This window comes from Lepisosteus platostomus, chromosome 1 (assembly GCF_059453375.1).
Source record: "Lepisosteus platostomus isolate fLepPlt1 chromosome 1, fLepPlt1.hap1, whole genome shotgun sequence".
Classification (NCBI taxonomy): Eukaryota; Metazoa; Chordata; class Actinopteri; order Semionotiformes; family Lepisosteidae; genus Lepisosteus; species Lepisosteus platostomus.
Window position 1 is genome coordinate 50,656,857 of NC_142611.1, and position 21,738 is coordinate 50,678,594.

A 21,738-nucleotide genomic window follows, 5' to 3' on the forward strand; every position below is an offset into this window, starting at 1 on the left:
GATATGCCATATCGCGATACATGGACTTCATGTCGCGACAGTGGCGCCAGCGCAGCTGATAATAACTTGGCTGTTATTGTGATGTGATCATGATGCGCGCCCCCCTATTGTGACACGCTGAATCATGAAAGCGCTGTGGATGCCATGACGTTCTTTGTCTGCTATTCAGTCTTGAGCTCTGTTTGACTTCTGTTAGATTGATCAGTTATTGGAAACCAATGGATGTGTTACTGTATATCCAGCGTGCTCATGCAGCACACACGGTTAGTATTTGGCAGTATTTGGACCAAGAAGAACATCCATCACCATTGTATCTACATGTTTTCGGAACGTCCGTGGTGGCGCTTTACCCAATCAGAGTGTTGCTAATCGTTTCACCCAATTGTGGTCCGAACTGTTCACCAAGTTTCAGGCCGGGGGCCAATCACGGGTCTGAGAGCTGGTGGCTATCAGCGCCAGGTGGACCGATTGTTTACTATTTACTGTTTCCTGCCGCTCCTGCCCTGCCAGTTTGTCCCTCACGTCACACAACAGGGAACTTGCCAGCTGTGCTAAAGGAGAACTCCCTCAGCCCGGGCTGCTGAGATCCGTGTTATACGCAGGGGTGTATTCGTTACACTGTCAATGATAATCTATTTTTAAATGCTTTATTTATTTGCAAAATAACTACATCGGCTTATTTTTTTATTTTAAGGTCTTTATTGATTCACAATGTCCCGTATTATTCGAAATAAAGACATTTTTTATTTGCAATATAACTGTCTCCGCTGTTTTCTATAATGAATACATTGTATTTGAACATTTTTAATCGTATATTTAAGGTAAGGGAAATACCTTCTGCTTTGTACTTCAAAAATGAATAGAAATGTAAAGCCTATAATCATTATATTATTATGCTTGTGCTCTCGTGTTGTACCAGCGGTAATTTGGAAACTGGTGTTGTCGGGATACAGCAACGGTGTCTCTTCACCAATAAAAGGAGTACACAAGCAATACGTTTTCGAGAATTTTTTCGTTAAAAATTAAGAGAAAACACCTAACCCAATGAACTAACATAGTAACTCCTCCCTAAATGTAAGACTGGTTATTAGTGTAAAGGCTGTGCAAAGGCTTTATCAAAGGCTTTATGGTGGTCGTGACCTTGCTGTTTTTGTCAGAGCCATAAAAGGAAGGCGCTATATTGAAACCTATTTTAAAATCCATCCAACCGGACCAGACAGATTCAGAAAACAAATTGCACGCATTTTTTTCATCACATTCAGAAGTTAAAGTACCGAATATGTTGGCACCTGTAAACTTCCTTGTGGATAGTCACGCCATAACCCGAAAAAACAAGGCGTTATATCTCGGAAACTAAAGCAGCACAAACCGGCACAAACGCAGCCCTAACGAATGCGGTGGGTTTCGTCGTTTGTGCCATTTGCTGGGTGGCTGGGGGGGCAACTGCATGGAGCTGGACAAGCAAACATGTCCTGGTCATTACACTGCATACTGCAAAAGACACAACTTCACCTCGGAGAAATATGACGATCGAACGAAGGCGGTCATTTCTGTCTTCAGAGGTCAAGGTGTGCCCTCACGCTGTATTCTACACCAAGGATTGACCAGAAACACAAAGATAAAAGGACTGTGAGCTAATCGTTTCATGTTTGCGCATAAGAACACTGTAAATACAAACACGTGGATAATGACAGTTTATTAAGGAACTTAGATATATGTTCACTTCTGATATGTGAAAATAAAAATATTTTTCCAATATTGCCGCGGTCTGCATGTGTAAGACTTTCCAATGTTGCTTCTTCTGAGGTATGAACTACCCGTGTCAACTTTGTACGTAGTGCCCCTTAAAAAAACACACTGGTTCTTCTTCACGTTGACGAATGTGCTTCGCATAAAAAGTGAAACAGTAGTTTTGTTGTTCATAAAGTTGCAAATTCAAGCCTTTTTAAACACGTGACAGATGGGTCAAATCTTTACACGTCACTTGGTGCGCATGTTTATTTAAAAAAGAGAGGTAGAAACTGATTACTTCTTCAGATTTTGAAAAAAGGACACTGCTACAAAGGATTAAGACGTGCTCGTTAAAGCCTCTTTGTAAGAACATGCAATTTTTTAAATCTACGCCCGCAACTCTTCTGATAATGGTATGATATTGGTGACAAATTTAATACGTTTAAAATAATTTTCCTGCTCACACAAACGCACAGAAGATACTGGTATTAAATGCAAAATGCACCAGCGCCACCGCCCACCCAGTCAAAGAGAGAAACAAAACAGGATTCTCATCCTCGGCAGACAGAGTCTCTGGAGGTCAAGGTCACCGTGCATGGTCACGTGATCACCCGAAAAACAAGGCGCTATATCTCGGAAACGAAAGCAGCACTAAAAAATGAGGTGAGTTTCATTATTTGAGCTGTTTGTAGGGGGGCAACTTCACGGAGTATATCCCAAGCAATATGAGACTAATTTCAGCAAAATCAATTCAAAATATTCAAACGCTCTCCTTCATAAAAAAAAAACCTCATCAGGCTGCTCTTTTGGGCCAGCAGCTCTTCTGGCCATCATCGTCTGTTTCTGTCATCACAACCTTCCAGTCCCAAACTAGCTTGAACAGTTACAGTACCTGATAACTGAGGTACCTTTTCTCTTACTGCCCCTCAAGCTGGTCTCCTGTTCGTCCAGCACCTTCGGCTGCTCCCCATTTCCATGACACCTACTTTCACACGGGTCTCCGTGTCACCATGGCAGCCAGAACCAACACGATTCTGACATTGTCATAATTCTCTTGTGAAAATAACATCCTGCTCACCTGCACATGTCGGCAAGTGGTTCCTATTTCACGTGTTCACCAACCCTTGGCACACATGCTTCTCAAGCACCACGTTTGAACCCATTTACTCATACAACTGCAAGCCTGTAACTCATTCTGTCATTTGGTATACGAACGTACTTGGCTAAATATCCATTCAGTATCCATTCAGTGTGTTGAACTCTGCATCAGTGTTTTGGGGGATTTTGGGGGGGTGTCTGGACAGCCTCATCCTTTCAGTGAGGCTGCCAAATTACCTCAACAAGGTGAGCTATGCCAAATATACTCTGCATAATTTGTCTCTCTCTTGCATTTGATAGGATCTCACACAACTACTGAAATTCAGTTTGAATTTAAAATCGTCACACTGGTTTGTTTGTGACATATAAAAAATATAAAATGGGGAATATGTTCTCGATTTCCAGCAGATTCTACAAGGACTGAATGTTGGACTGTGAAAGTAGGACTGTTTAACCCTCTCCAAAAACATATATCTCATTAGGGAATAAATACTCTGTAATTGCTTGTAACATAATGCCCTCCCAATTCTCATGTCTCATTAGGGGATAAAAGATCCTGTAATTGCTTGCAAAATTCTTGTGTTGTTTAATAGTTTTTGAAGGCAAAAGAAGTCTTTCATTATGCCTGTGAGAAGTACAAGTGCAAATGATTCAGGAATGTCACGAATGACATTGAACAATCCAACCCTGAAATGTTACTCTGCCACAGGCAAAATGTAGACCCTAATTCCCACGTCATCATCGGAGGAGTTTTAAAAACATCACAAAGCAATAAGCTAAAATAAAATCTTTCTAATGAGAATGTGCAAATATGTTGTGCTTTACCTAATTTCAAGACATCGTCTTTTGGCTTTTATAAATAAAATGAATATATAACACATTTGCACATAAAAGTTCTGTACAAATTATTTCAGTATGACTTTCAACAGATTCAACAGTGACTTAGAAACATATTGTTTGTAATAAAAGTCAGTCTTTCTGCTTCCCCATCTCAGTTTGGGTCATTTCCTGGTTTTGTAGTACAATGCTTTACAAAAGTATTAGGACCCTTGCACAGTTTTCGCATTTTGTTGCTGTTTGAAGTAGAAATTAATATATTATGTACACAACCTTCAAAACACCTTAAAAGCAAAATATATGAAAGAAATTAATAGATTTTAAAGTGAAAGATATTGCATGCATTACATTAACAGATATTGAAATCCTTTGCTGTGGCAAATTTAAATTAATTTAGTTGACAAAATTACTTTAGTGAGCCACACAATTAGTTGAATGTCTTTGCTCTGTGTGCAATAATAGTGATTCACATGACTTCAGAATTAATATACCTCAGGTCCCTCAGTCAGATTGAATTTCAAGCAATGATTCAACCATAAAGACAAGGAGACAACTCATGGATAAAGTCATAGAAAGGCACAGATCAGGAGACCCCTAATGTCTCATTGAGTATGATTTACTTGATCATTAAGAAGTGGAAGGTAACCACTTGCTAGACTACTCCTTCACACTGAACAGCCAGGCAGGAAAGAAACTGGTTAGGAATGCCACTGTGAACTCAGCAGTGACTTTGAAACACTTACAGAGTTCAGTGCTGATATGGAAGAAAATGTGTGCTGGTCATCAATATTCCACTCCCTTTGCTTGTAAGAAAAGAAGGGTATTTCAAATCCCACAAGGGGTTTGCAACAGAGCACCTGAGTGCCCCCTGCAAAAATGTGGCAAAAGGCCAGATCAGACCAAATTGAACCTTTTGGTCTTGATGCCAAACATTGTATTTGGCGAAGACCCAGCATGACACATTTCCCTGTCATCACTACACCTACAGTACAGCCAAGCACAGTGGTACAGTAGCAGCTTTATGCTACGGGGTAAGCTCTCATTAGCAGGAACTTTGCAAGATTGGCTCAAGGCAAAATAGCTAAAGGAAAATAATCCACCAAGCATAATGGCCAAAATTGTACCAATCCAGTGTGCCAGTATGTTAAGTTGGCTGAAACTTGATTATGGCTGTAATTGCTGCCAAAGGTCCCTCAAATCTGGAGTTTACAGGCCTGAATACCTATGCAATCAATATTATTCAGGTTTTTTTTCTCTTTAGTTTTTCCTGAAATGTACTGTTATCTTACCCTTAGAAGTCTTGTGGGCATTCAGGTTTACATGTTAAGTTTGAAAAAAAATGTATTATTTTGTATCTTAATTAGGCACCATGTGAAAAGATCAAAACTTTTGCAAAGCAAGATTTATTAACAATGTTTAAAAGAGAGATCATATATTCCAGAGCCGTCTTTCATCAGGATGGCAGAAAGCTTGACGTTCACTTTGTCTGACAGGGAGTATTATAAGTATGCAGCAGAACAAAAAATAACATCTTAACTGAATCTATTAAACTTTTTATTATAGTACTGTATTTGCAATGGAAGAAATTGTATATTGTCAGTTTTTCTCTGAGCTTTTTCACATGCAGTTTAACTGTCTGTCATCTTAAATGCTTTACTGTAGTATAGGAATATTCTATACACGACTGTTGGGAAACAAAGCTTAATGTATATCACCTACATACAAACACTACACACAACGTCCTGGCAATACAGTTTTTATTTTCGTCTTAAGCCGTGTCCATTGATCCCAGATTTGTGAGCCTTATCTATATCACGCTAAATTCCTCATTCTCCCCTGCAACTATTATGGCTATAAAGTCCTGCACATGAATATAGAAACCAGGAAAACTACCTTTTTCATAATTAAAATAATCAATTATAAAAAGAACTCAAGAAATAAAAAAATCACTGCATTTTTGAACATGTCTTTCTAAAAAGGAATTATGTTTTCAGAAAACATCTATTTACATATGGTTTAAAAGTGGTGTAAGAGCACAAAATTGTTTTCAGAACTGGAAGATGGCTATCAGTTGTTAAGAGATGGAAAATACCCAAAAAGAGGATCATTAAATTAGATGACATCAAAGCAAAAAGCAGCAACCCTGTCTGTATTTTAGGCACAGATTAAACTGATAATATGTCTACAAATTCATGTGTGAAATTGTTTAACAGGCAAGAGTTTTACTGCTGTTTGAATTCAATCTGCTTTAATTCCATTTGTTTATACTGCTACTCTTAAAATTCTCTGCAATTATTGTTCTGTATGTGCAGATGTGAGGCTGTGGATAATTAATTGTTTAAAAAATAAAAAACAACAGAAAAGGACATGAGAGAGCAAGTTCATATTATGCAAAGTCTTTGCCACATTATAGATTTTTTTTATATCTCCATGACACCAACAGATGGTCCTTTTGTTTTGGGTACTCTAAAAATTTAAGGACATTTTGGCAGAACACATGAACAATTCATCAGGGAATAGTGTAACATGATTGTGGGAAAGTTTCTGGTGTTAATCTCTTTAAGGGTGAAGAGGAATTTCACCCTTTTACCCATTAAACAAGCCTAATCCTCTTTGTATTTAGAATCTTTTAAGCAATGTAACCTTAGCAGGTCCCTTTACATTACCAAACAGGAACATACAGTACATTAAATAACAGTTGTTACATTTTGATGAGTTAATCTATTTTCTGCAGCTTGGATTTACAGAAACAAGGCCACACCTCTCTAATTTTAATCTGATAAAAAGATAACTTGTGATAATTTTCCATTTTCATATATATTGTATTGACCTGCTTTGCAAATATAGTATAGTAAAACGGAGACCCTACTCAAAGACCAAATTCTGCAAAATTGGAAACATGGCACCAAGAACTCTGGGTAAATTTGAACCAGTATGAAACCAACAAAACAGTCAAACTGTTTATTAGTCACAAGATTATGCCTCATCTTGTTTTTAACATCTGCAGTGGATTAAATATGGTGTATGGTACTGCATATTGTGCATAACCACTTCAGTTTATCCTGTTGTGCATAATGCTTGACAATCAGTCTGCATCACTCACAATCATCAGCCTGCTTCGCTTGCCTGTCATCAGTCAGCATCGCTTTCTGATCATCAGTCAGCATTGGTCTCTGGTCACCAGCCTGCGTCGCTCACCATGAACTTCAGTGTTAGTCTTCATCCTGCATTACTGCTTCTCCAGTCTTCATTCTGCAATGCTGATCCTTCAGTTTGGATCCTGCACTGGGTTTGAGTTGCAGTCTTCATCCTGCACCCTGCAGCGCTGTTTCTCCAGTCTTTGTTCAATCTTCATCCTGCACGGCAGCTCCAAGCCTTCGCTCTCAATCCAGGACCCCGCTCTGTTGGCCCTTCTTTCCATGGCTTCTCTCCGGGGCAGCGCTCGTCTTCCAGGACCTCCAGACTTTCTTCATGCTGCCCTTGACCCTTGACCAAAGCAGCCCAGTTCCTGTGCTCCCAACCTGCCCTGAACGCTGGTGCCTCTCTTTGGCTGCTCTCTTCCCTCCTGGTTCTTTTGGAGCAGCCTGTGATGTCCACTGTGATGTTTGGGCTCTTCCCCACTTTCTTCCTTTCAGCACCCACTTTCCCGGGTTGCTTGGTCACTTAGTCACTCTTTCTTTCCTTTTTCTTTCCAATCCTGAGCCACCTTTCAGTCCCCCAGCGAAGCCCTTTTCTTTCCTTGGATTCCAGTGCGCTTGGATAACTGCGGGGTCTGTCCACAACTGTGTTGCTCCAAGGCTCCGGAAGCTGAGAGCAGACTAGAGGATGGTCATGAGTGTGACCCATCCTCAGCAGATGATTTCCCCCATCAGTCCAAAGGGCGTCTGGGTATCCGTTATCCAGACCAGGTCTGACCCTGCTCTATTAGTACAGCTGTTTACATTCTTTCAGTAATGGATGTTCAATTGTTAAAATAGAAAATGTTGTCAGAAAAAGATTCCTGAAAGTATCAAAAAGTCTCTGTAATAATACATATGTTTTGACTCAAATCTTTGTGTGCTAAAAGTGTTACACAATTGTATCCATTAGCTTATAGTCTTTAAAGAGAAGGTGTTGGGCATTGTATGAATTTTCACCTAAAAAATAAACAAAGCAACAAAAACACACCTGAAGTAAACTTTTAATGTCACAGCTTAGCAGGATAAGTGAATTCAATGACAGTACAGTCACTTAATAAATTAAGTCATCTTGCAAGTTGTGTGGCCGGTGATGGCATGGTAACCTGTAAGAGGAATCTAGATATTGGTGAAGACAACGTTTAACTTACAAAAAATATGTAAAAGTCAAACATTTTGTTTCACAAATGAAATGACAGCGGCCAAAGTAGTTTACATAGCTGATTGTCTTCAATGTTAATAGATTTTCCCATATATTTTAGTAGTTCTAGCATCTTTGCAGTCACAAATGTATTGTGAAGCATGTGTAGTAAACTATATAAATGAAGCCACAGTTGTACTTGATATAAGTTTCAAGTGTCTATATTACATTCTGTCACTACAGCCTGATCAGAGAAGCATGTTCTGCCAACAGAACAGGCATTGTTAGTCACAGAGGACTAACGGCTCCTTAATCTGACCACCGGGGCATGATAAGATCACACAGCATGTATGAGAAAAAGTGAACAAATTAATAAAAACATGACACAGGCCTGAGCCCCTTCCAGAGAGATGTCAATGGTCTTATCGCATACTCTTCTTAAGCTTAGTTCTTCTTCCCCTTGGTCACAGAAGTAATTAGGCATTAAAGCCTGAGAGCAATAAAAATCCCAGGATGTTCTAATTAGAGTGGCTCAGCTACGGGAGATCCGTCAGCACAGGTAATAGCTCTTTGATACTGCCTGTGTAATTCCCTTCCATGTAATTATTCTTGGCACTCTTGTTAGAGATTTGAGGGAGCCACAATATGGTGTCAGCACCTGAGTCTGTCAGGGATGGGATAAGATTTCGGTAGGTTTGTACAAAAAGGTAAAGTGGCCCCAGGCTGCAGCGTTGTTGTCGGTACTGAAGACATTTGGCAAATAAGCAGGTTTGTTTCAGACAGAGTGTGTCATTATCCAAGACAGGGCCTCTTTCTTGAAACTGCTTTACTGAATGATGAAGGCCAAGTTTAGGCTGGTAAATGAGAAGGCAGGGAGGAATGCAAAAACAGAGACACAAACTTCCCACATTGCAAAAGCACTGACTCCAGAATATGGCTGCTGCAAAATCTCGCTGACAGGCACTGAATTTTGCCATCATGAGAGAAAACAAAATATGAGTGTGACTCCCCCAGCGACTCAGTCATAGCGCTCTTAACAGCCTCTACTGTTCTCTGCGACTCGCTACAATAAAATCAAACTGGTTTGATTTTCTCATCGCGAGTCCCAAGTCTTAGGGGTGGGCAGTGAGCCACATGTGTACTTGTGAGATAATGTGCCCATTATATTGCACGTTATAGCGCAATACTAATTCATTTACAATATTTTTTTAAAGGTGTTTTGTATTTTTAACTGTGTTTTATTTTTGTAAATTTTTTCTATGTTTATAAAGAAAAATTATATTTTTGAAGATGTTTATTTGTGGAAAACAATGCCCATGTTACATTTTGATGTTTCCGTGCTCATTCTCCATGTTGTTTGTTTACTTTCGTGCGGTGCACATTGATTGGCTGCCAGAATAAGGCAACCTAGCGGTACTTTCACGGCGCAATAGGAGATTTGGAACCGTGATGAAAAGTTGTGAGGGAATCATGTAATTAGTCACCCACTGTAATTCCTAGTCGTATAATTTGACATGCTCTCTGACTAGAAGTCATGTCGAGTCGTGTTGTGTGATGCCGGCTTTAGTAAATGTTTGAGAGATTTAAGGGGCAGCAAAAAGCTGGCTTTTCTCACCAGAGTCGGGCAGAGACACCTGAGGGCTACTTTGGTCATGGTACAGAAAAGTCTCTGATGTGATTCATTGTGTCTGTGCTGTGTCAATCGGGCCAGTATCATTCCTGCTACAAACACAAAAACCCTGTTTTTGGCAATTAAGGATCACAGACTACCTTATCTATCTCCATTAGATTGGTGTTAGGACATCTGGCCATTTCAGTTGGAAACAAGTCAGTACTTTGTTGAAAGCAAATAAATACAACACAAATGATTTCACTTCATAATAAAATTCTCCTAACTCTGCCTCACATTAATTAATTGAGGACTCAAAGTTCCCATCAGTACGTTGTATTGTATGTATTCTTCCCTCGTGTATATGTATAAGGAATCCAACAAAGTCCTTGTTTTTGTTTTCTCTGTAAAAGACAGTTTCCGCCTCTGGCTTTTGCTGGGATTCAAGTCAGTGATTCTCATATGTGTAATTATCCACAATGTTGACTAATATTAGTGTTACCCGTCACCTAATTTGGTATTTAAAATGTAAATTTCCTTACATTCTGTATCTTAATTGCTTGTAATTTATTACTCTGAGCAGACCTAGCTGGGTAAGAATGTGTTGTAAGGTCATTTCACTTGCGTATAACCTTTTTGTCTTCTCACAATTCCACAGTTGTTGGAATTGGGTTCCAGTTGTTGTATCCTACACTATGGACATCACTCTGCATCTTTTTTCACATCAGTTCCAGAACTTCCCACATTCTGGCCGTGTGTTCTAGCTTAATAATATGTTGGATTTAGCTCTTCAAGATTCCTGAATCTATGATGACTATCTAAAATGACTTTTTTCCTTACCCTCACATCACCCTTGAATAAAAAGGTCGCATATTCTTTGTTCTCTTCCCCTTGCTCTCACCATTTGCGCAGCCTTTCCTAATTTGTTTTTGCTTCTGATAAAGTAGTAATAATGCATTTAATGTGATCAAAAGAGAATGTCCGTACACAAAAGTACTATGATTGGTACTATGACTAGTGAGTAGTTGGCAGCAGAAATACAGGACAGGGGGATTTTTCACTTTTTTGCTATAAATATGTAAATCATGTAATATTTGACCAGATTTTGTGGTAGTAAGTTTAATGAAGCAATACAAACCTAAGAGGCAATTATCATAATGCAGATATTTGATTGCTGGCTGTTGAGGGTTTCTATCTGGAGAGTGTACTAAAGTCTAAATTAGTATCCAGATAGTCAGCTGCTGACATGCATTTTGAATGGGTGCAATTCTGCAATTCTAAAATGTTAATGTAAAGTCTACGAGTAAGACAAAAATAAACAGAACAACAAAATTTAAAATTTTCAGATGGTATATGCAGTAGAGTTGCCAAATAGGTATTTAGAAAGCGCCATGTTCTCAAGAGTCATGTATCAGTAAGCATTCCAAGATTATTAGAGGGTAATTAAATTAAAGAGCTATGAGTTTTCTTTCTCATATTATATCCTTGGGAAGCATTAACGTGTGTACAATAAGCACTGTATCGAAACAGCCGTTCTTTTTCTGTTATGTTTACGGATTAAGTTCTTGGTATGACTGACCTTCATTAAGTTTTAGGAACAGCTGGATTTAAACAATTGTCTCCTGAATCACTAGATTCCTACAGTATTATTAAAACATAGATTGATAGCTATGTGTTAAAAGGTTGCTAGAAAAACCCAATGAAAAACCTGAACAGTGAGTCTTTGATTACTTACATATGGACCACTTTGACTGACAGCATGAAGCTTGTTCTAATTAAATTATATGCCAGACAGCAAGCATTGTGTCTGGCTCCTATCCATGTTAAACATTTTCTGGGAGGCTAATTACTATAAAAGTTTCACTGGCACTGAACACAAGCCATTTGATATGATAACCTAAGGACAGACAGAATGGACTTCCTGATCATTTACAGCAGGGATTTGAAATATGACACAGCTGTACCCAGAAGTAATAAAAGTGGCCTTGGCAAAGTTATTTAGGAAGCCCCCATAAGACGGCTCTCAAGGAATAGATTTTCCAATCCCCAAAAAAACGAGTCTGAGACAGCTGGAGCATTTAGCCTCCTTGCTGGTCAAGACCCCATTGTTTTTTCAGTATTATATGCTTTCACTTTTATCCAGAATGCATGACTTGCTATGATGTTCTTTTAAATACAGATCGTGTTCACATCAAGTTTTATTAAACATGTGCATGTGTGAAATGAAATAAGATGGCACCTGACTGATGTGAGAGCTCCTTAGATCCAATTCTGATAACATTGATTCATCACTTGCGACTGATATTTTGGTGAATTTCACAAACCTATGTGTGTTGATTTTGCAGGGGGGGTGGCACTCTGCGATAATCAGTTGGAATCAGAACAGAACAAAATTCAGAGTTTACTCCCTTTCCACAACCAGACCACCTCTTTACACTGACAGCCCCTCCTGGGGGCCTATGGTCATTCATCATCTGGCGTTGGTGACCTCTAATCCTTTCCAGAAGTCATACCTCCAGGGAGAGCAGTACCACTCAGGTCACGGGGCCAATCAATGGGCTGACTGTCCTAATTGTTCCACACCACACATCACTGCCTCCAGCCGAAGGCTGTGCCTTCACCCCTCAAGTCACTCGGCCATTACACAAATTTAAACATGATGAAAAATGAAATGAAGTTGAAGGCGTATGTGAACCAAAAGATTGTGTGGTCAATATGAATTGCAAGTCTATATGTTTATTTTGTCCATAATTCAGAACAATATGGAACACCATGCACTTTTTTTCACTTTCCCTTTTTTTTGGGACTGTTTATAAACACTTGTGCATGACTTACAAAAAACAATCATTTTCTGTTTAATGTCTGGACTATTCTTCTATACGGTATGTTAGGTGGCACAAAATTCAGTCTACACCAGTCTATGAAACATCTTTACTTGACATTTTCTAGACATGTTTTTAAATGTGTAATATTTCTGAACACAATTTGGATTCCATGAAAAATCATCCATGTTCTTTGCTCCTGAAATTATTACTCCACTGTAAAAAAACCCAACAAATAATCCATGCCATATGTAATGTCCACTACTGGCAGTATGACGACTGTAATTAACTAAATGATTTTAAAAAGACTGAAGGTTTGAACAAAGTCTTATTTTTGCGTTAATGTACCATTATGCTAATTTACAATTTAAGTAATGTGAAACAGGTTACATATTTGTGTCTTATAGTACTGAAGGAGTGTAATTCGTACACATTGTCCTATTAAACAGGTAGTTCACAGTGAACCATTTGTAAAACATTCTGCTTCATTAGTACTTCCCTGCCACACTGATTTATGTCCACCACCAACCAGGCATTGTGTGAGGCTGTAAACTGATATTCAGACTGGCAGAAATGTATGATAGTCTGACGCAACATCAGAACAGCAGAGAATGCCCTCTCAGATGAGGAATGTGTCACGAAGCAGTTCTTCCCTATGCAGACGACACGATCCGGTTGGTGAAGACACAGTAGGAATAAAATCATGCAGGAGAAGGGATGGAGACAAGGGGGCGTGTCCAAGGAGTGCAGGTGTCCAGGGGAAGTGAGTCCGGGGCAAACAATCCATATTGGGAATCTAAACGGGTAATCAGAAACAAAGGCAAAAGTCCATGGCCAGGCGATCCATCCGGGGGGGGAACAGGAACCGTGTCGGAACCGGCGAGGGGAATCAGGAACAGAAAGTTAAAAGCATAACGGAGCCAGACGCAACAGGACCCCAGGCTCTCATGAAACGGAATTCAATGAGGAACCTTGGGTGATGTCTACGCCTGGCTTTTAAGGTGGAACTAAAGAGGGGCTGGAATAAGGGACAGGTGTGGGGAATGAGGTAGAACGAGGAAGGGCTGCAGCGCCCTTAAGAGGAGGAGTAGCGATCGTGACAGAATGTCAGGAGAGCTTGGAGAGCATCTTGAATGGTTCGTAATCCTGCCATCTTGCTCTTCAAAAGTATTGCCCTGCTGCAAAAATAAATACCTATCAGGTTATCTTCAATGTATCTTTATGAAAACCACAACAGTAAACCATTGTTTCTTTCTGAGAAAGATTTATTGTTCGATAAAAAGTATCCATTTAGAAACATTCTATTGTAAGTGTACTGTATACCTGTACAGGGTTAGAGATATTTAATAAAAAATACTAAAGCAGGCTGAAACTGACAACAAAATGCTAGTGAAATGTGCTTTTCACTTGGTTCATGTCATATATGTACCAATATCTTCTTTATATCATGATGTAGGTCATGATATCAATAAAATATTACACAATATTCAAGACTGGCGATTTAATTGATGGCGGAATATAATAATAAATAATAATTGCGTACACCTATATAGCGCTTTTATGGACACTCCACTCAAAGCACTTTACAAGTAATGGGGGCTCCCCTCCACCACCACCAATGTGCAGCCATAGTGTACCAAAGCGCTCACCACACATCAGCTATCAGTAGGGAGGAGAGCAGGTTTTACGTCTCATCTCAAGGACGGCGCCTGTCACTATACTGTTGCATTAGGACCCACATGGACCGCAGGGTGAGCACCCCCTGCTGGCTGCACTAACACTTCATCCAGCAGCAACCTTAGTTTTTCCCAAGAGGTCTCCCATCCAATTACTGACCATGCTTACACCTGCTTAGCTTCAGTGGGCTGCCAGTTGTGAGTTGCAGAGCGATATGGCTGGTGGGCCTTATATATATATACTTGGCCTATATAAGGCCAAGCAACAAGGTGAATGCATAGAACAGAGACTGAAATATATTATTCTATGCTAAAGTAAATTGCATTATAATTAGGCTATGGAGACCCTAAAGAAGGAAATAGTAGCTCTGGAAAATGTAGCCTTTGAATTGTAAGTATTGCACTATTAGATATTATGAATACTCTGTGGGTCTATAGTGGTTACAAATCATGCTTTCTGGATTTTTAAATGCCAGTTTGCAGATCATTCATACTTTATTTCCATAGTAAAATACTTTATACTTAAGATGTTTTAAAAGCCTAAAAATATTTGTAAGGGCTGCAATTTACCACAATGTTCACAATATTACTGTTAATTAGTCTCAAAGTTTAGTTTAGTCTGCTAATCATACAGTAGGTTAAAATTTTACAGAAATGAAAGGAAAATCTTCAGTGTTTTCAGTGGCCCAGTAGTGGTTGTTTCATGGCTTTATTTACTAGACAGTGAAATGTATGTCTTGGTCCTTATTAGGTTAGCACTGGAATCCTATTGTATTGCTTCCACTGGCTGGATAGATTGCAGCTGTGCTATTTTTTTTTCCGCCTCCCTACTCTGAAAAATGGGCTCTTTTTTTTGCTTGACTATAATTCTGCTGGAACCAGAGGGCAAGTTGATAATGGGACAGATGACACAAGTTCTGATAATTCGCAGGCCTGCATGAAAGCACATCTCATTCAAAGCAGAGAGAGCACAAGAAGAGGTGGCTGGTAACAAGCCAGGAATATTGTCCAAAGGACAAGAGGGGAAAAGTCCTAATAAATAAACAGAGACGTCTCAAATTCTACAAGACTCAAGTGTCACGATGACCGCCAACCTGCCCAGATCAGCCCCCAAGAGAGCTAACCAGTGCCAACAGCGGGGCGATAATTACAAGCTCCGCCGCATGTGTTAACTCAGCACCAGACACCCTACCGTGTGGCCGGCTGCAGTATTTAAGCCATTCAAACCCGCTTCTGGCTGCTCGGTATTGAGTCTACTCTTTGAGAGCTCTACCTGGCGTTTATTCTGTCTGCTTCATATCAGAAATAAGACCTACTTTTCTAAGATCTGCAGGGTTAACTGCAGGGCTAACGTTTACCTTGACTCACTTGCAATGAAGCAAAACAGATTTTGAGTTATCAAGATGACAAGCTACTTACAATTAGTGACTTTTTCTTTTCCCAGACCAGGCAAACTCTTCATGAAATCATGTTAATTTTCAAACATAACTAAAATATGTGATTTTTGTATTGTATTGTGGTATTTTGTGGTAAAGTGATTATTTATCACTTTTTAAAGTCACAGCTGCACACTGTTGTGTCCAAATGTATGTTTAATTATGTGTTTGCTCTTTTGTCATAAAAACATACACCTTTAAAGAGTTAGAAAAAAGAAGCATTTTAGAGATGTCTTCTGTTGCTCATTGGATGCTTTAAAACATGGATGGACAACAAAAGAAAATTAAAATGACCTCTTTATTTTTTGGTACTTTGTTGCATTTTTACTATAACATATAAAGGCATGGTCTTATCTTAACAACTGTTAAAATATACCAGAAAGTCATAATAGTGTAGGAACAGCATTATGTGTGTGTGATTATAAACAAGCCAAGCATTTTCAGAATGCCCTGTTATCTTAGGGAGGACTGAAACGTCAGCCTTCTGGATAGTGTCAAGTCCGACAGAAATCGAGAGCTGCACATTTTTCTTTCATACTGTTTAGTTGAGCACAAAGGAGGTTTAAAAAGAGAGCTACCCCCTCTCTTCATGTCTCTCTTTCTCTGTCTACTGCCTTTCTAGATCACTTAAAACTTACTGCCTTGTGTTCTTTACATCTTGAACTCGCCTACTTTACCCAAGGACTGTTCCTGTGAGGTAGTAAATTAATTATTACTATTATCATTCTGTTTATGTGTTGTTCTTTAAACACCCTTTGACAATTTTCTTGCTCAGAATTAAATAGAAACAAATCCTGTTGCTCCAGAGGATTATCTTTCTCTTAATTTGTTCAACATTTTTTGTAAAACTCTGAAGGTGACAGTCAAGCAGAGGATTAAAATAGGTGTGGTAAAACAAAAATAATATTTAAAAGTATTTTTCAGTAATTTTGCATTAAAATGGGCTCTGTTTTGAAAAAACTTCCCCCTGGAGCAAAATACTTGAAGTGGTCTTGTTTATCACTTATCACTAATAAGACATTACACTGGCATTTTAAAACAATCTTCTAACAAATCAATATGTAAATTGCTCTCTTACTGAGGTGAAGAAATTATCCTGCAACATCATATCCTCAGCTGATCAATTTTGATTTGATTAAAGCACAAATTACTATTTATGATTCTTTCAAATTATTTTTAATTAGTGGTATCAGTCATGTTTGCTTAATATAATAATGTAATAACAGTAAATAAAAGGAGGTACTGTATAAAATGTATATCTAAGATTGATAGTGGTGTTCATAATGGAATTATAGGAACTTTGTATTTATTTACAGGAACTTTGTATTTTATAAAGGAAATACAATAAAACAGTTTTTAAACCTACAAGTTTGTAAAGAAGAATCAGTAAACAACCTCTCTCGATTGCTATGTCTGTCATTTCAGCTGTTTATTCTCAGGAGTTATACACAATGAAAGTGACAATTATGTTTCTGGATAAATGTATGCTTTACTCTTTTTACTGTTTGATTTTCCTTGGTTAGAAACTAATAGATTTAAACTATTTGGTTCAAATTAACTTGGGAATTCATATTCAGTGTGCTTCCTTTGAAATAGTGTGATACTTTTTATTATGACACACATACTTGTAGCAAAAAAGACATTTTAACTGACCTGTCTGTAATTTGTCATTGCTATTCTGTGTGATTCCTATATAAAATAATATTTTATGAAAAAGTAATGCTTGTCTTATAATTAATCTGTAAATGTGCATTGTGAATGTGTGCACATCAGTGTGACAAAGCAGAATTGTTTCTGCCTGTAGTTACTGATGAAGTGTTTCACACTGTCATGCCTATTATCTCTTAAGGCAGGGATGGCAGCCCTACTGTACTGAAACCCACAGAGCCATCTGGTTTCACCTCCACCTCCGACCTGTTCACCTCTGACCTTAATTGGCTTTAAATAAACTAATTGTTTAAATATGAAGTGATCAGCTGCTAATTGAAAACTTCATGTAAAACTTGTAGGACTCCTGCCTATAGGCCTGTGAAACTCATAACCTTGAAAGTTTGTTCTTCTGAAGTATGCAAAATATGGAAACATTCAACAGTGTTTGTTTGTTGGTTTGTGTTTTAGTTTTTGGCCTAACTGCAGTAGAAAATAATTCTGTAGTGCAATGAATCAATTTTCAATTTGTGGCTTGTTACAAAATTGCATTAATCTTTCAAGATAAATGATTGGGATTGGTAATTGCTACCAACATTGTTCTTATTCCTATGTTTCACGGCTTCCCTCATTCAGGTGTCAGGTGGAAATTAATAAATTGGACTTCTGAAGAAGGCAAAATTCACCCACTCTTTTGTGGAAGAATTTGACACATTGTCATTCCTCGCTGTGTCTCTGTGTTTTTCACAGATTGCTCTTTAAGTGCTGTTTAGTCAGAAATAAATGTAAGCAAGTTGAGATACACTGAAGTTGTTTGAAACAATATACTTGAAATTGGGTATTTCTGAAACTCAGGCACAAGCGCAGACACAAGTAAAGCCCAAACAAGAAATCAGTTGAAGACGTCAGTTAACATCAGTAATGTAGATCACAGCTGGAATGAAAACTAGCAGACACAAGGGTCACACAGGATGGGGGCTGACAAACACGGCTGTAGAAGGTGATGGAAGACAGACAAATGCATTTGGACAATTAATGCAGTTGTGCAGTACTAGGTGGCAAAGCCTGTTCTAAGTCCTTGTTTATCGATTCCCATTTTAGAGATTTTGAGCAGTTTAATTTCTCCATTACAAGTGCTGATGGTTAACTGAATCTCATACTTGATATATACTCTGATTCTTCAGAAGTGGACAAAAACTGAATTCTCTGTGTTCCTAAAAAATATAAACTCCACACAAAGGTTTTAGCTGTCCATTGAGCTCCAGTTTGAAGCTGCAGTTGTTTGAAATAGCAGTTGTCCTTCTCTGGTCTCTAGAGGTATCTCTAGAGGTATCAGATTTTAGGCAGTTGTATTCTTCATAATATGTGACTGCACCAGCTGTTTAAAAAACGTCTGACAATTCAATTTAAATGACTTGAAGGTCTGAATGAATTGAAAACAGACATGCAAAGATCAAGATAATCTTCATTCATTTCCTTTTTTTTTAATTATATAATGTTAGCATGTCCAGAGGGGTTGGACAACCAGTTGACCTTGGACCGCTGGAGTTTTTTTTTCTCCTTATTAAGGAGTTTTTGGTTCCTCTACTCCGTTGTCTTCTGGTCTTCTGTTCTGTATTGACAACATGTATGGTCACTTGCATTGTTAAGCACCTTGGGGCAACCTTATTGTGAAAGGCGCTATATAAAAATAAATTGAATTTCATTTGTAGAAATCAATGTTCATGAATTATGAATACATTTTTAATCAGAATACCTTTCCCAAAATATTAGTGTGTTGAGACCCATATCCATACTTCTGACCACACTCGATTATTCGATCTGTGAAAGGTAAAAACTGTAAGTCCCTGTTGTAAAAAAGATTATTGTGATGTTTTACTTCACAGGAAAAAATGTTATCATGAAGGTAAATGTCTTGCAAGAATAGTGCAAGAGTTCTCAAAGTGTATACATAAAATCCTAACGAGATAAAAAAACAGAAAATACTGTATACCGGGAAAAAAAACAGTTTGAGTAAACCACAAAATTGCCTCCACGCTTCTGAGAATGTTCAGTTCACTCTTCTGATTTTAGACTTGTTTTCAGTTCAAATTCACTTGCACAAATATTTCTGTAAACTTTTTTTCTTGGTTGTACAGTAGGGTGTACTGTATATACTTATAAACCTCTGGACAGACGCTTTCAGGCTTTGTTTTAGAAAGATTTAGTTTTTTCAAATATATCTAAGCATTTTATCACTAACCTTGAATGTTGCAGCTGCAAAATATCCTTTTACCATTTAAGCACATGTGACACGCTTAAGAGCTCACACTGTCCTTGACTTTGACACTCCTTCATCATTTTAAGGGTGACAGTTAGGGTGATCAAAGATCAAGATAATGGTGGTAATAGGTCCGTCGGAAGTAAATATTAATTCTATTTTAGCTTTGTTTGAGATACAGATATTAATAAGTTTTAGTATACTGTATAACTCAACTGACTTAAATTAACCTCAGACTGCACTGTATGAAACTATGAATAGATGAATATATACAGTATGTTTCTGTTCTATACTTTCCCTGGCTAAAGTCATCTCCTAAGCTAATAATAATAATTATGAAATGAAGGGTTTGTGAAAGCATTTATGTAATATGGTTATGTGTGCTTGCTTGCAAAAAACAGTTTTTGATTCTGTGAGATTATTACATTATGTTATTACATTATTTATTATACTATTTACTATATCACATTTTAATTATTATTACTACTTTATTACTATGTCCAGATCCTTCTTCAGTCTGTAGTGAGTCTCCAGTGACTCACGGCAAAACTGTATGCAAGAAATCATGCTGAACTTCTAATGTGACAAATGCATTTTTTTCCTTTTTCAGCAATACCCACTTTTCTGGACTTCTGAAGGATGTTAAGAGTGAAAATACCCACAAAGCCAAATCGTCTGCAGACTTAGTGATTCCACAGAAGTTCATATTTATTGATACAGCCTTGAAACTCAACCCCTGATGAAGAACGGCTTTTTATCACAAGCACATGTGAGCACATTGTCTCCTCAACCACCGAGCAGAAAGACATCCTTTTAAGCACAAGGATATTTGTCCTTTCTCCCATTGTTTTATGAAGAATCGGAGTGTGATCTCAACATGATGAGAGTGACATGGAGTATGGAGGAACTGGTGATCCTGTTGTGTGCTGTACAGTGGGCACAGGGCTCTCTGGTCAAAGTCAACAGAGGGATGAAGGTGATGAAAGGTCAGTCAGCATTCCTGCAGGAGGACGACCTGCAGTTTGACATCCCAAAAGAGAAGGATGCTTGCAAAGTGGAGGTCATCACCAACGAGCCTATCACCCAGAGAGTGGGAACACTGACACCACAGGTACTGCTGCACTTGGTACTGTAATCTGTCTTTACTTCATTTCTCATGGTTTGTTCTTTTTCTTTCTTTAAAAAGGATATGTGTTCTTTATCTATTTCCCTTTTTTCTTTTTTAATTTGATCATCTTCTCCTCTGAAAACGGTGACAGAAAACAATGGCCAATAAGGCCAAAACAATTGTAGGTGATTGTCACGCTCGTTAGGCTCTAGATATTTTCTGTAGCCTTTTATTCTCCTTCTTTGTCAATGACCAGGGGCCTATGCTGGACTTCCAGAATACATAGTAGTTCAGGTGGTTCATAGTACAGTAGTTCAGTGGTTCACCCTCACACCTGAAGAAGGCTCCACGGCAGAAACATTGTGTTTTCTTTCTTCTTTTTTTCAGCATGGAATATACCTATCACTTGTTCCTTTCCAGAATACATGTCACTGAGATTCATTACAGAGGAAAGACTAAAAAGAAAATAAAAAAGTGATGCTTAGAATAAAGTATCGCTCTTATTTATGTGAATTTGTGGAGGAGGTCATGATTTGTTTCATTCTGTTTAGTCATAAATATGCCACTTCATGTTCTTAATAAGGCACACTTAAAATAAACTCACTACTAACTCCTTAGACGAGACTTTAATTTATCTATTGAATTATTGCATTTTTTATGTTTATATTCTTCAGGACAAGGCATATTGCCAACATCTTCATAAGTTGTCGCTGGTTACATCTGAGATGTGCTTGGTCTACCTTTCATTTTGCTTTTTGTATCTGAGTAATGGAAATATCCTTTTGGACTGCACTGGCTTTTGCTATTTGCCCCTCTTGTTCTTGTTTGGCGCTTGTAAGGACTTTTATGAAAATTAGCAAACATTCGTACAAGTGAAACAAATCTCCATTTGTACTGTACTAAATCATTCTAGAATGAGGTGCACCTTTCAACAGCCTTATAATATACAGTATGACTTCAGCCCCAGTTTCCGCAGCAGGCTTGATGCCAGCAGATCGGTGAAGTGCAGCATCAATTCTCTGTGCCAGAACACGATTCTGTTGAGTTCCAACTTGTTCATTTATTCAGACCGCTGGTCACAGAACAAGAGAAACACAAATTGAAACAAGCTAAGGGCTGTATTAATAAAACTTTTAAATAAATACCTAAAGATTTTCCCTGACAAAAAAGCCCACAAAAATTAGGAACATGGCACTA

General features: G+C 38.2%; 1 protein-coding gene across 5 annotated transcripts in view; it reads left to right on the forward strand.

Moving 5' to 3' along the window:
- The window catches only part of frem1a (Fras1 related extracellular matrix 1a), a 59,883-nt gene that overhangs the window by 3,881 nt on the left and 34,264 nt on the right, over positions 1 to 21,738 (forward strand). For 2 of the 5 annotated variants that reach the window (XM_088631168.1, XM_088631180.1), the window contains exon 2: positions 20,044 to 20,544. In XM_088631168.1, the coding sequence (XP_088487294.1) occupies positions 20,311 to 20,544 (234 nt within the window). In that variant the 5' untranslated portion in view covers positions 20,044 to 20,310. Of the gene's footprint in view, positions 1 to 16,070; positions 16,224 to 20,043; positions 20,545 to 21,738 lie in introns of those variants that run through there. The other 3 variants (XM_088631177.1, XM_088631169.1, XM_088631184.1) reach the window with 3 other exon arrangements.